General features: G+C 41.3%; 1 protein-coding gene across 6 annotated transcripts in view; it reads left to right on the top strand.

Moving 5' to 3' along the window:
- prdm16 (PR domain containing 16) overlaps positions 1-14,218 on the top strand; it is a 179,804-nt gene that overhangs the window by 55,717 nt on the left and 109,869 nt on the right. For all 6 annotated transcript variants that reach the window (XM_069140955.1, XM_069140951.1, XM_069140954.1 and 3 more), the window contains exon 2: positions 5,062-5,525. In XM_069140955.1, the coding sequence (XP_068997056.1) occupies positions 5,062-5,525 (464 nt within the window). The remainder of the gene's footprint in view (positions 1-5,061; positions 5,526-14,218) is intronic.

Raw genomic sequence — 14,218 nt, 5'->3', positions numbered from 1 at the left:
TTTTATGTGGAAATGCTAAAATATGTTTTGACGTTCACTACAACAAAAAAGAGGGTGGAACAGACTATTTCAGCTGTTTCAGGTTTTATAAACTTACAACCAATCAAAGATAGCGAGCAACAAAAATGTGTGGATTTCAACCTCTGTACAACTTCATACATTATGTATGTACATGGATAAAAAATGAAAACAATATTCCAGTATGTTTTCACGTCATTTTGGTCATGTTAAAACACATAATCTTACCACACATTTTGTTGATGACACAAGCATTATAATCTGTGACTCACAATAGCATGTGTTTTAATATAGCCTATAGTTAGAGCATGTTATGGTTATTGTATAATTATCATGTAGAGTAACTGTACATGTACAGGGGAAATAGGCCTTCAGATGGTGCATTTGTTTTGTCCCTCTACATTTGCCCTCCTTCTTTCTTTCTTTCTTTCTTTCTTTCTTTCTTTCTTTCTTTCTTTCTTTCTTTCCACCTACTCTGAAGTAGCTGTGTTGTAGGTTTTAGTGTTGCTTGGAAATGCTCCCTGGTGCTTTTACAAGGGGAAACAGTGTGGTGTTCTCGCTCAGAGAGGCTTGCTGGTATTCTAGCTGACCATGCCCCCTTTGCTCACTCACTACTTCCAACCACACGCAAGCTGCATGCACACAGCAAACACACACCAAACACACGCCAAACAACATCTCCCCTGAATGTCCTCCTCTGGCTGCCTCATCACATGCTTCCAGTTATACGTCATTTTGGATATATGGTACCCCGGTGCCACCGTGGAAAAATACACCATTGTAGAGTTTTTCACCTTTAATTTGCCCTCATTTGATTTTTACAGCTGCATCCCTCCTGTTTTAAATCAGGAGGGGTTTTAGCCTCTTTTTTGTGTGGAGACAGAATCATCAAAGGCCTGCTTACTACAGAGAAACAGGTACCAATATCACTCTGTGGCCCAATAATGCCACTAAGTGGGACCATATTGACACAATATAGTGGCACAAACAGAAGATTAGGCTTGGCTTTGCACTCCGCCCCACACACATGCATGCACAGAGCTCCCACATCAAAATGTTTGGTCATTTATTGCTCAACTAGCTACCCATTTTTCATATCTGTCATGGTCCACACATTCTCCTTCTGCCTTTTATTTTTCTTTCACCAGACGATCTTTTCTCCCCATATTTGGAGGCTGCGCAGAATTTTGCATAGTTTTGCCTTTTCCCTGGATACTGTCTTTTCATCAGTGGCTGGCTTTCTTTTTGAACTGAACCAGATCAATTTACGGCCAGACAAAGATACAGTCTCTGTGTGTGTTGGAGAGGGCAGTGGGAGAAGTAGGATGTGTGTGTTTTATGATGGCCATCGCTGGCACACATGTCCTATTTCCAGCTCTCTTTCGGTGTTATCATAACAACAACCATGACTCCACTGTACTGCTTGCATAGCATACACCTGGTTCTGAATACTAAAGCTATTCTTGGCATCCATTCTATCCTTAAGTCTGCAGTTTTTTTCTGTGCATCCCTAGAATTAAAAATGCATCTTTAACAGCAATTTTACATGCATTCATGATTTTATGATTTTTTTTTTTTTTTTTTTTTCTCTTAAGCAATGCCTGCTTATTCTGCATGAAATTAGTTGGTCCTTTTTTCCGTCTGAATTCTTGCATGCAGTCTGTGTTGTTTCTTTCTACGCAGACTACATCGACAAAGCTCGGTCTATATGCCACAAAGCACATGTGTTTGTGTGCGTCCAGGCAGACGGCAGAAAATGACTCCAGATCTCTATCTTTCTGCATTTAAGTCTAGAGTGCTCTGATTAAACACAACCACAGAACAATTTGCCTGTTGTACGCTCCTCCGATTAAACCGCTGATTTTTAGCACAATGTCAAGTTATTTTGCCATGGCAACGCTGATTACAATGTTATCGGCATTTCCTATTTTATTTTTTTTTATTTTTTTTTTTTTCTACCCCGACCCTTGAAAAGAAGTATAGAAGGATTTTTCTTGTGATTTGAAATATTCGACATTGCTAGGTGTACAGTTTACAAGTTAGGTCTCTATAAATGTCATATCTATGTCATATCTTGTTATTGCCCTCTGACATGTAGTAATTATGAGATATCATCTTTACCTACAACACCATCTGATCTCCTGCACATGTGTTTAGAGTGCAGTAACAGCTCCTTCAGTTGCAAACAGATGTGTGTTTGTGTGATAGCCCGCATCTGTGCTCTTACGTGCCCTAAAATCTTTGTTATTGCAAGCCATGCTACAAAGCAAAGAGCTGCGTTTATGGCACGCATTTACAATTTATCAAATAAATGGGATGCCTTCATGTGGCCTGGGCCTGGCTCTCAGGCAGAGCAGAGTAGTTTTCCACTGGAATAACAGCCGCTGAACAAGCAGCCCATTGTAGCCACGGCCAGCACCGGGACCCCCAAGGTGCGAATTAATGATTGACCCCTGATGTAATCAGGATAAATAGCTCCCCGTAAAAGAGAAAGAGATGGCGAGAGGAACAGAGAGCGAAAGAACAACATAAGGAGCCAGGGAGAGGAAGGCACTATCTGGCCCGTGTGTTTTTTAAGAAGCCCTCAGGGAGGCGAACCTAACATCTCTTTCTGGGTCTTTTGAGACCCAGAGCTAACACACAGCTGTTTAAAAGCAGCTCAGTCGTCAGTTGTTCGACTCTTTGCCTCCTCCTCTTCTTGGCCCCTTTCATTATTTTCCTGCTTACTTTTCTCATCTGCAATCTTTTTTTTTTTGTCGGTGCTGCTCGAACATGGTCAGCTTGTCTTACAGAGGGGAGGAGAGTGAGAGCTAAAAATTCCCCAGTTTTCTCTCCAGACAACTATTTTTATGAATTAACTAAAGTTATGACTGAAAGTTGAACTTGTTTAATATCACACTGCGTTTGCCATTTCTGCCTCGCTTTACTGCTTCATGTTACTCACGAAAGATGTTTTGTTCATTAAAATTAAGTGGTATTTTTTTCCCCTCCCTCTCCTTGTTGCTCAATTATTTGACGTAGCGATCTGTGCATTTTTTGTGCACCGAGGCTCTTAAAGCCAAATGGTATTTAATAGATTTTCCGAGGCTGTCTCTCTGCTTGTCAAAATTGCTCTCGATGGGTCAAGTGCCAGTGAGAGAGGGGGAGTGAAGAGAGAGAGTGAGCGAAAAAAAAGTGTTTAACAGCCTGAAAACACTTTTGATTGTGTAGAGGGAGCAGCAGATAGGGCTGAGTCATAAAACTTTAATTGATCTGTGAAAAGTGGAAGCTACTGCTGGCTGTTCCAGTGCTTAATTGCACGCCTGGTCTGAACCCTTATGAAACAGTGATCATTAAAAAAAACATGTTCTTTTCCAGTCAGAATCACTGGATGACGCAAAATCAGTTATAAAAGTTTGGCTTTTACTGCCGCAGCTTTATATGATAAGTTTCCCGAATCTACGCGGACGGGCTGCAGGTTTGCCAGGCGCTGAAAAAGCGCTTGTCACATGCTTTCATAGTTTCACATTTCACAGTTAAAACTGACATGCAGTTCATTTAACAGCTTTCACAGTCCACATCTGGGTAGACACCCAAATATTTATCAAAGAACAAAATAGTGATCCACTGTATAATGAACATGCTCGTTTAGATTTTCCTACATGGATTCTTGATTAGCTCATCCAGGCTTTCTGCAACATGTTTCTCTCTGTCTTTGTAGGCATTCAGAGAAAACATGTTTTATGCAGAAATAAAATAAAACATCATGATGTTATTTTATTATAACTTTTGTCTTCTCACATCAAAATTCATTAAAATTCTTCCCAAAATGTTCCTTATGAAATCATAAACTTTCATGTACTAACAAGCACATTTTTTAAACTGTCATGTTGCAGCTCCAGTTAAATCCTGGGCAGCAGCAGCGACAGGCTTGGCAGCAGGCTGGATGGAGGCTAGCAGAGCGAGGGAGCTTGATTGGAACCACTCCTGCTGTAATTTTGGGCCTAGTTGGCCCTCTGATTGCCAGTCCCTGTGTTTAGATAGTAAAACTGCCGTGGTGTTTTGACAGGATCTGTCAAGAGAGGAAAAAGAAAGAGACACAGAGATGTGCTCAAGTCAAAACATACACAAACAAATATACACAGACTCGGTATCAAACCCTTGATACTTTCTTTGGTACTGACTGAAATGTGTGTATGTAGTACTGAATAGAGAACACTGTCAGGCACAGAATGAAGCTGGCATCAGATGTTTGGTCAAATTTGTAATTTATCTTGTTCTTTGATGAGATTGTTCCTGATTTAAATTGTATTTTAAGCTATTAAGATGAGGCAATGTTTTTGTGCATCTGCTTGGGAAGTTTGTGTTCTTTGTTGTAAAAGAATATAATACTTTCTATGAAATGATCTCTTCATTTCAGCATTAATGTTCAGAGGCAACGGGAATCCACATAATATGCTCTCAAAACATCCCACGCAGATGACACACATCAGTAATGAAGATACGTTTGTACATGCACATTTACAAACCTTCACTGTCCACAATAACACGTTGAAATATTTTTATGAAATTTAAATCCAAATGTTAAGTGCTTCCACACAGACATACTTGTATTGCTCATCATCATGTTTTGAATGGTTGGGCTCCCAGAGCGCAGGCACATTCTTTTTGTCATTTCTTGGATGTGACAATAATCATGGGCGACGAGGCTAACCAGGTCACGGTGCCTATGATGAAATTGAGAACTGTTCCCATCAAGGTCTTGGCCAAACTAACACTTCTCCTCGCCGTATTTCTGCATATTCTCAGATAACCTCTGGAAAATCAGTCAACGAAGCATTTTGTAGCTGAAGCCCGTCAGATTGTCTGAGGAACCCAACATATTGTCATTGTACAGTGTGGTTTTCTAACAGTTAGAGTTTATATTGTAATTTAGTGCCAAGAAATCACTGGATGTGTGGCGTGCTAGTGAGGTTGGAGGTAGAACTTATAGTATTTCAGTCTCTGAATTCTTCTTGTACTTGCTGATTAACAAATGTCTGCGTATGTGACTTTGTCTCCCAGATGACAGTGAGCCAGTGGACAGCATGTATGACACAGAGGCCGACCTCCAGGGTTTGGCAGCCGGCAGCGGAGGTGGTGCCGACAGCCCAGAAGACGACGCAGACGACGGCGTCATCAACATGTCCCCCTTGCCATCACCGACTCCTTCCCACCCGAACAACAACCACCACCACCTGCTGCACCCCCACATCTACGCCTCCCACCACCACCACCTCCACAACAACAGCAGCAGCAGCAACGACCAGGACTTCACCACACCCAAGGAGGGCTCGCCCTACGAGGCACCCGTCTACATTCCTGATGACATTCCCATTCCCAGCGAACTGGAGCTGCGGGAGTCCTCTGTGCCCGGTGCCGGCCTCGGCATATGGGCCAAGACCCGCATTGGTGCTGGTGAGCGGTTCGGTCTGCACAGTACAAAGCATCACGGGGCCTCAGGCAAAGACAGCTCTTTCGGATGGGAGGTAGGCACCACCAATGGCTTCTTTGTGCATTGTGTTTATTTCTGATTTGATTTCACTACTACTGTGTATCACTTTTGAACACTCACATATTTTGTGGCACAAAGACAGTAAGACATGAAATGAAGCAGCACCGAAGAGAGTAACCGAATAAACAGGCTGCTCTTCATTCACATTTCTAGCCTTCACTCTTGATGCTCCCAAACATCTGTCTTATCATCTGCATAGATACTCATTTCATTTGCATCCCTTGTATGATTGGACCTCATCTCTGAACCCTGCACACACAGACACTCACACACACACACACACACACACACGCACACACACACGCACACACACACAACGCACTCATCCAGAATTCCAGCAGCACAGTAATGTCAGATGGAAAAATCTGTCTGATTAGTGGAGGTATCAGCTTTTCTGGGCGTCGGTCTGAAGCGAGCACACTCATTTGGTCACGCCATCTGATATGGAAATGGAAGAAGCGTGGCCCAGTGCGGTGGCAGCATATTGAACTATTAATTTTCATTTCAACATGACATTAGAGGATATTGAAGTTGCTTCAGTAAGCTCATTAGGAAAAAAGACAGAACTCCTGGTCTCTGTCTCTCTCTCCATCCCTGTCTCTCTTTCTCGTATTCCTAATCAGAGATGAAATACTCTGGCCTGCTTTTCATTTCACTGACTGTTCACTTTTATGAGGCCGGTCATTCACATAGTCTCATATTACATTCGTTTGTAATAAGGAAAGTAGACTTTTCAAGTTAATCATTGGAACACTGATGTGGAGAGGGAACGATGTGCTTGAATTAGACACCAGCTGATGATTTGGAGAACATTTTCACATTGTTTAATAAACTTTCTGCAAAATAAATTTAGGATGAAAAATTTGTGGATGTCTATATCAAATGTTAACATGATGAACACATACATTTGTACTCTAATATGTTTTAAAATACACACAAAGTGCCATATTAATACGAAATAACACTGTGAAGGTTAACTGACTCAAAATCACTGCAAATTCACCGTATGCTATGCTAAGACTATGCATGCTATGCTCCTACACCAAAGTAAAACACTACCTAGTACAAAACCTGAGTAACAAGGAGAGAGTGTTCAGTATCTCACTGGGGTTATTAAGTAGGCACCTCCCTGCACCGGTGTTTCGTCGAATTAGGCCCAGGATACCTCGGGGAGGCTCACCAGCAGTCGTGGCATCCCAGAACTCCTCCCCTCAATACCCTCACCCACCACCCCTGCTTTACATCTAAACTTGTACCTCTTGTTCCTGCGTATGATAAGATCATTTCAAGGCAATCAAAATTTGCCTTCTGTAAATACTATTAATCTAACTCAGAAGGTTTAAATCATATGCAGTTACCATTAGTAGTTATATTTGCAAAATATGTCTCATGATTTTTCTCCTTAAAAAAAACATTGTTAGTTTAATATCTCTGAAGAACTTGACTGATGAAAATGATGAATCCCTCATTGACAAAATTTTAAAGAAACCTCTCAGAGTTCCAATTTCAGTCTGAAGACCTCTTTTTTTTTTTTTTTTCCCCACTCTGTTTTCTTCCCACCAGTTGTAGGAGCATGCAGCCGATTAAAGCACACAGGCACACGCTATGTGGCAGATTGCCAGGCTGAACATTTTCCTTTTTTAAAGTTCGTATTATGGCTGGCCGTTTGGGGTCCAAAAGCTACACTCTACCCGTAGATCTCATGTTTTCTCTCAGCTTTCCTCCTCCTTCCTTTTTTCTCCCCAGACACCCGACTAATGCATATTCATCAGCTAAGCTTTAGCTCTTTGGCTTGTAGAAAAAGGCCACCTTCAGTTCTGAAGAGATACATCCACACATGTGCTCACAGCAGTGCCCCGGCATACACTCACACCTCTCCCTAAAAAAGGGGGACACTCAGCATGTCTTTGCACTATTATTGTTTAGTTATTTTGGCCACTTTAAGAGGGACATATATCACAACACTTTGATAGATGTCACAAGATAGCTGTCTGTTCATTTACCAATTTTACTTTTTACTATTTTACACTACTGGTACTAATGGTAAGGTATATTTAGCCCAGGTTCTACCACTGACATTTGAAAATACTATTTCCAGATCAGTATTGCTGTTTGCTTGTGGTCAATTATGTTTCCCTTCAAGGTGAAATCTTTGGTCTTTGCCTCCCAACCAGTCAAAGGTGAACAATTAATCCGTTTTCTCTTCTTGTCCCTCCTGAATGGTCGTTGGACAACTGACTTGTGCTCAGGCTCCACTATTTTTTTTTCGAAGATATCCTGTCTGCTTTGGGGCTGGAAACCTTCAGAGGCTCTCCTCTCCCAGACTCTTATCACAGATAGTCATAACAGTCAGTCTGTTGATAGTCATCAACAGACTCCCAGAGGAGTCCCGTGCACCCCACGTCCCCCTCCACCCGTCTTTTTACCATCTTACTCCTCTACTCATCTACTGCCTCTGGTCTTAGACAAATAGACAGGCGAGGGAGCGACAGCTGTTTTACTAAGTAAAGAAAGATGTTTAAAAGAAAAACAGAGAGCAATTAGGGTGGATAGACAAAAAAAGAATATGCAAAAAAAAAAACATCTAATTCTCACAGCATCAGTGTAATACTGTTCATGTAAATTATAAAGATATGTGTGTGTATTTCATGAGTCCCCTGCCAAAACAGGGGGATGTGTTATGAGAGATAACATGTGAAGTCATCTGAGATCTCTGAGGTGTAAATATGATCATATCTAACCAAGACCTCATCTATTACATCTCAGGCCTTCTTGGTAGGCAGACAAAATGAGATTAGGTGCTTAATTTAGTTGCCAGAGTGATTAGCTTACTGTAACGGTGCTTCCGTTTAAAAAGAATTACAGCAGACTGACGTTGTTGGGTGAAAACCTTTTCATTTATTCCCACTTGTTTTCTTCTTGATGACTACTTCATTTTAAGGTGATTGAATGATCAAATAATCAGAGGTTGTTGACTCTACTGTACTTGTAGCCCTGTAATTCTTAAATACACAAAATCACCCAAATTACAGTGAGAAGGTTTTCACCCATCAACAGTGATATATGCCATTTGCAGCAGCACACTCGAATCCCAAAACACTTTAACTACATTCACTGCATTTTTGTGGATTTCTCTACTAAGACTCGCAATAATTCATTATGTTAGCTTTGCAAGCAGCGCAGTCTACCAGTGAACCCAAATAGCTCGACGATCACATGGTGGATACTTTAGTGCTTTCTGGGTATCTGAGTGGAAGTGTAGGAGAGAAACAGTGAGTAATAGAAAGAGAAAGTTAAGGAGTAGGAGCGAGAGGAGGAATAAAGAGAGGGAGGCAGAGAGGAAGCCTACTATTGTCTGTCCTGGGGCGTTGGGAACTGGAATAGGTGTTAACTCAGACTCATTTTAGTGAGACGGACAGCTCAATCTAAGAGCTGCTTCGCTGCAGGCCATGGCCATTCTCTTCTGTCTCAGACGCCCTCTCTGGGCCAGCACTGAGTCATCCATTTAAAAACCATTATGCTCCCCTTTAGCACAACATGATAGAACGACAGGGCCCCAGGTCTACCGTGTGTGTGTGTGTGTGTGTGTGTGTGTGTGTGTGTGTGTGTGTGTGTGTGTGTAGGACTGCTAACCCCCGCAGGACAGGAAGGCCTGAGCAAGCAGAGTGAGGCGAGGCCCGCCGAGAGTGCAGTGTGGGGATCTAGCTGTCAGACTGACTGCTGCTATTATCTGGCTGGTAGATTGGCCCTGCTTGTCTATTGATAGAGACATGTCAGTGTACAGTGGCTGGAGGTATTGTGCTCCTCACTGATTGGCATTGAATGGACTCACTGATCTAAACTCTCTTGGATATTCAGATGGCAGGAGGTGGTAGGGCAACACATCTGTGGATGTCTTTGGAAGAAGCAAAACCTGTATTTACAGGGAGGAAATGTGTTAAATCCTTCCTTAAAAAATAACTTTGACTTTGGATTTTCGAGGAAAACAGGGGAAATCAAACCTCTTTTTCTATTTGTTAAGGGAACAAACTGTATGACCAAGCTCTCTTGATGCCATATTAATGGTGTTTACACCTTTTCACTGGGTGTATCTTTACACCTCTGAATCATAGCTTTTGAAACTTCCTCTCCATCTTCTGTTTCTCAAGCTTGAGTTCTTACTGTCTCACCAACGTCTTGCTTTAGGGTCACACGACAGTTGTTGCAGCACGTTCTTACCAACTTAGAAAAGTAGAATTCGCTTCCTTCTCAGTTTTTTAATAACTGTTAAATTCATAATTTGCATTCTTGGTGGTCTGGCATTTTCTGTTTATGGACTGCAAATAGTACACAGTACAGAACCTTGAATCTATTGTGTATTGTAAGGCATAAGAAAGGGTATATAACAAGGACAATAGTGTGCATGTATTTTGATTACAGAGATGTGCATTGATGTAGATCCTAAACAAGGTCAACACAAATGCCTTCACACAGAAACATGTATCAGTCCACGTCAGCCCTGCAGCCATGTTGGTCCGTTTGAAGCAGTGGAACCTGGGATGACTTTGTTTCCAGGCAAACTTCCTTCTCTCTGTCCCTCATTCCTTCTCTGTTTACTTTTTGTGGGGTGATTTTCCATATCAGTACCGTTCATCCAATGATGTGTGTGAGTCGAAAAGAATGCAAGCTCTTCTGTTGAGCCAGTTATTGACTTAGTGATAGGCTGAGACGTCTGGCGGGCACTCTCATGTCGCCAGGGTCCCACGTGACAGATACCCATCCAGCCTTGGCATCGTGCATCTCTGCCTCACCCTCTATCAGGCGCTAAATCTCCACTTTGACAGCTTTCTTTTCAAGCTGATGCTGTGCTCCTTTTGTTCACCACCTAATCGCTAAGCTATGCTAACGTTTTCAATCGTTTGGGAGAAGAAGTCCAGGCGCACCCTAGGACTTATCTGTCCTGACCCACCTCTTGCATCCTAAAGTGTTTGCTTGCCTTTTGTGTTTTTCCTGATGAGGGCAGATGGCCAAGTTCTTATGCTGCAAGATATGAGAGTATACTATAGAGTGTTAAAGGTGCAGCTTGAAACTTGTCTGATCTGTTTGCCTTTCACAGAAAGGTGTTCTTTATCCTAATGTTTGACCCTTAAGGTGACTGGTACTGAACTAATACGGTATAAATTCCCGGGGACAGCCAGAAGACAGTGTTGCCACCAGCTGAAGGGATAGTGTGAGACAGAGAGAGAGAGAGTTTGACACAATGGTTTCCTGCTTGATTTGACTAATGTACTTTCCAGTGTTCTCACAGCGGCAGTCATGTTCTGACGTTTCAATTATGAGTGTTGCTTCAGATCACACTAACTATAATGCAGGAAACGTTAATTCCATATTACTCCATTTCTTCGTCAGTCCTAACATTATTTTTTGTGAATTTAAACCCCTACTGTGTGGACTATTGTATAGCATAAGTGAGGCTCTCCATGTAAATGGGGTCATTATCATGTCTTTTAGTAATCAAATCAAGACCATGCTCATCAGAGCAGGGTACTTCTTAAAGCCACTTATCGGGAAAAACAGCAGGTCTTGTTAGCTTTTTACTCCTCAGATCCAGTTTCTCTGGAAAGTAGAGGATAATTGTATATCAAAAGGTCAGTTCACCTAAATCACACATCAAAAAACATTTTTTCCTCTCAGCCCCAGCACTGTATAGTAATGAAGTCATTCCTGATGCCTCCTCTTTACAACAGAGATAAGTACTGATGAATAGGGGATAGATATTGTGATATTATCACAGTAAAATGTTTGAGAAAAAAAACTATTTTGCAAAGCCTTAGCACATCAAATTTAAAGCATCAACCAGTCAATTTGTGATAGTGGTGAACAGTTCAATGACATAAAATGTACAATAATTTAATGTTTTGTTTAACAGACAATGTTTAAAATATTTAATATATTGTAATTATGATAATATTTATGCTTAGAGAACAAACATGGACCCGAAAACCCAAGACATCCTGATCTTTGCTCAATAGCTACCATCTTCAAAAAAAACTTTTGACAAAAGCGATATTTTATAACCTAAACCTTGTCATTCTGAAAATTATCCTTTTACAATATATTTGCACTTATACTACGTATGGTTATATGAAATCATTTGTTAACATAAGGAGTTACTTTGGCACATGTGCCTTTCGGCCCACATCGTAATGAAAGGGATATCAAACTTGTGGTTTCTAATAACAGTATTGACCAACAGTATGCGGTTTTCTGTCATCATTATTTGACTTTGACAGAAACCCCAAGTTTACACATGGAGCAAAAACACCAGAGAGAGAGAGCGTAACACCACAAGTCCCGGGCCTGGGTGCTGTAATATCTTCCATTCACGTCCATTTTATGTAGGTTTTAAACATGCCATTAGCCAATTTAATCCAATTTTCCCAGCTTTCGGAGCACTCCAGTGAAACAGATTCCATCTAATATTAAACATATGGTCGCCGTTGCCCCTAGAAACACCGCCGCAGAGCTGGGCGTTTTTTTAGGGACCTGTTAAAGACAAGCCTCCTGTGTCCCAGTGCAAACCATTGTCAATTATCTCCAATGAACATTGTAATTGATAACGACGAAGCAGGGCAGCAAATTAAATGTCAGGTTTGATTAGAAGTCTGCTGCCTTATCATTTGTTCATAACTCGTTACCAACATCTGTTAATTAGTTAATAAATTAATCTGCAGGGCTCAGATGAAAGGTGCACAGGCTCCCGAGGAAGTACATGGGGCAAAGTCATCCGTCTTTGAAGGGAGTAGAACTCGACAAATATTGTCCCTGGGATTTGGACTGTTATTACTTGGTCACTGGTTTCAGACCTCAGCCACTCCAGCCAAGCATTCTCAATGGACCCTCTTGTTTGCCTGAACAACCCCCCCACAATCTCCTCACGCATCTCCACCACAATGCTATCCTTTATTGCATGAGGTTTCTCTTTGCACACATGCTTTAAACATTAATTTAAAAAGCCTCACTTTAGCCCATCAGTCCTCTATGGCGAGGCGCAGGTAACTCCTGTCCAATCCTCCGCTACCGCTCTCTTTCACTGTGTATCTGGTGAAACCCCATCGTTCATCATAGCGCTGATGAATAGTCCCATCAGTTAGGGCCTCGAGGCAGGAGCAGACAATGACACTACTCTTTGCCACAGTGGAAGATGATGACATTTGTAAAATGCTGTTTGTGGTATACTTAGAATTATGCTCTTATAAAGCAATACCCTTTTCCACCTTCCCAATCTTTGTGCGTCTAAAAGTGAGCCCTTCCAATGCAAAGACTGTTGTTGGTTACAAAAACCTCTCTTTCCTCCAATTTAGCTCACTTTCCCTTTGTCTTACTTGAAATCTCAATCCCTTGTGCTGCTTAACATTTCTGTGACTCAAGCAGGAGGTGGTGACCTATTAATCAGGTTCCCGTGGCTGTTGTGATTGCCATTTTCCATAATCAGATACACAACACGGCCCAAAAGCCTTGGCTGTCGAAATACTTACTTTTGTTAACTCCTTCCAGTTCCTGTACTGCCCTGCAGACCTCAACACATGAGGAGCGAGCCCTGGAGAAAAGTGAAGCATACGGCTGGGCTTTTTAATTACTTTTTATTAGGTGCAAAGACTAACGTTTCAGCACAGTGTGAGTCTTTGTCAAACGAGAGAGAGAATAAAGGGCCTTGATATGGTTTGTTCTGGAAGGAGAGGAAGGACTCTCACTGAACAGTCATTTTTTGATAACTTAAAAAGTTCATGTAATATTTCTCTTCCCTGTTTTTTGCATATATATCTTTGTTTTAAGAGCTGCACATGAGTATGATATTAATGTCCTTCATGTTTGGGTATGTATAAACTGTAATGAGATTCAACATGAACATGTACAGGCATATAAACTGCATACATCCCCACAAACATAATAAGACACAGGCAGGCAGGGAAAATACATTCTCCCCTGTTTTTCTTTCCTCTACTCAGTCATTTAGAATAACAAGGTAGAGTGAGAAGCAAAGCACGATGACGACATTAGATCTAAAAACAGTGTTGAATTGTTGAAGTGTCAAACACGCCGGGACGTCTTTACTTTGGAAAGTCTCCGGAATCGCTCGAGTGATTTTCACTCATTTCCCCCACCACCACTGTCATTGAGAGCAGGACCTGGCTTCTTCTCTGCATGAGACAACAAAGAGGTTATGACAGAGTCAAGATTTGTAGAGGTGTGTTATTGCGTGTGTCTGTGTGTACTTAGAGTAGGTGCACACAGTCACACATGTCCACATTTCTGTTAATCATCTTGGGCACTGCTCCACCCTCCTAATAATCCTAAATCAGAATCTCACCACAAGTTTTGGTGTAATATCTTAATTTAGTACCAGTGCTTGTGTCAAGATGACAAATAACCATTTAAACAGAGGTTTCCCAGACATTTCATTTATGAGATATCATTGCCTCATTACATTTATTTGCATTATTCTGCACACTGGTCACCGTGACAGAGCATTTTGATGTTTGTTGTGTATTGTAAAGCTTCAAAGGTTTCTTATTCTGATCATTAGAGGTACAGTTACTGCAAGACTATATTGTTAAATATTAAGCAGTTTACAGTTGATAATATGTACATATTAAAATAAAAGCTTTTTTTTTTTTTTTTTTTTTT

This window comes from Embiotoca jacksoni, unplaced genomic scaffold, assembly GCF_022577435.1.
Source record: "Embiotoca jacksoni isolate LCO1_2020_lvr unplaced genomic scaffold, fEmbJac1.0.p SCAF_9, whole genome shotgun sequence".
NCBI lineage: Eukaryota > Metazoa > Chordata > Actinopteri > Embiotocidae > Embiotoca > Embiotoca jacksoni.
The sequence above is the reverse complement of the archived record's forward strand: the minus strand, read 5'-3'. Positions and strand labels throughout refer to the sequence as shown.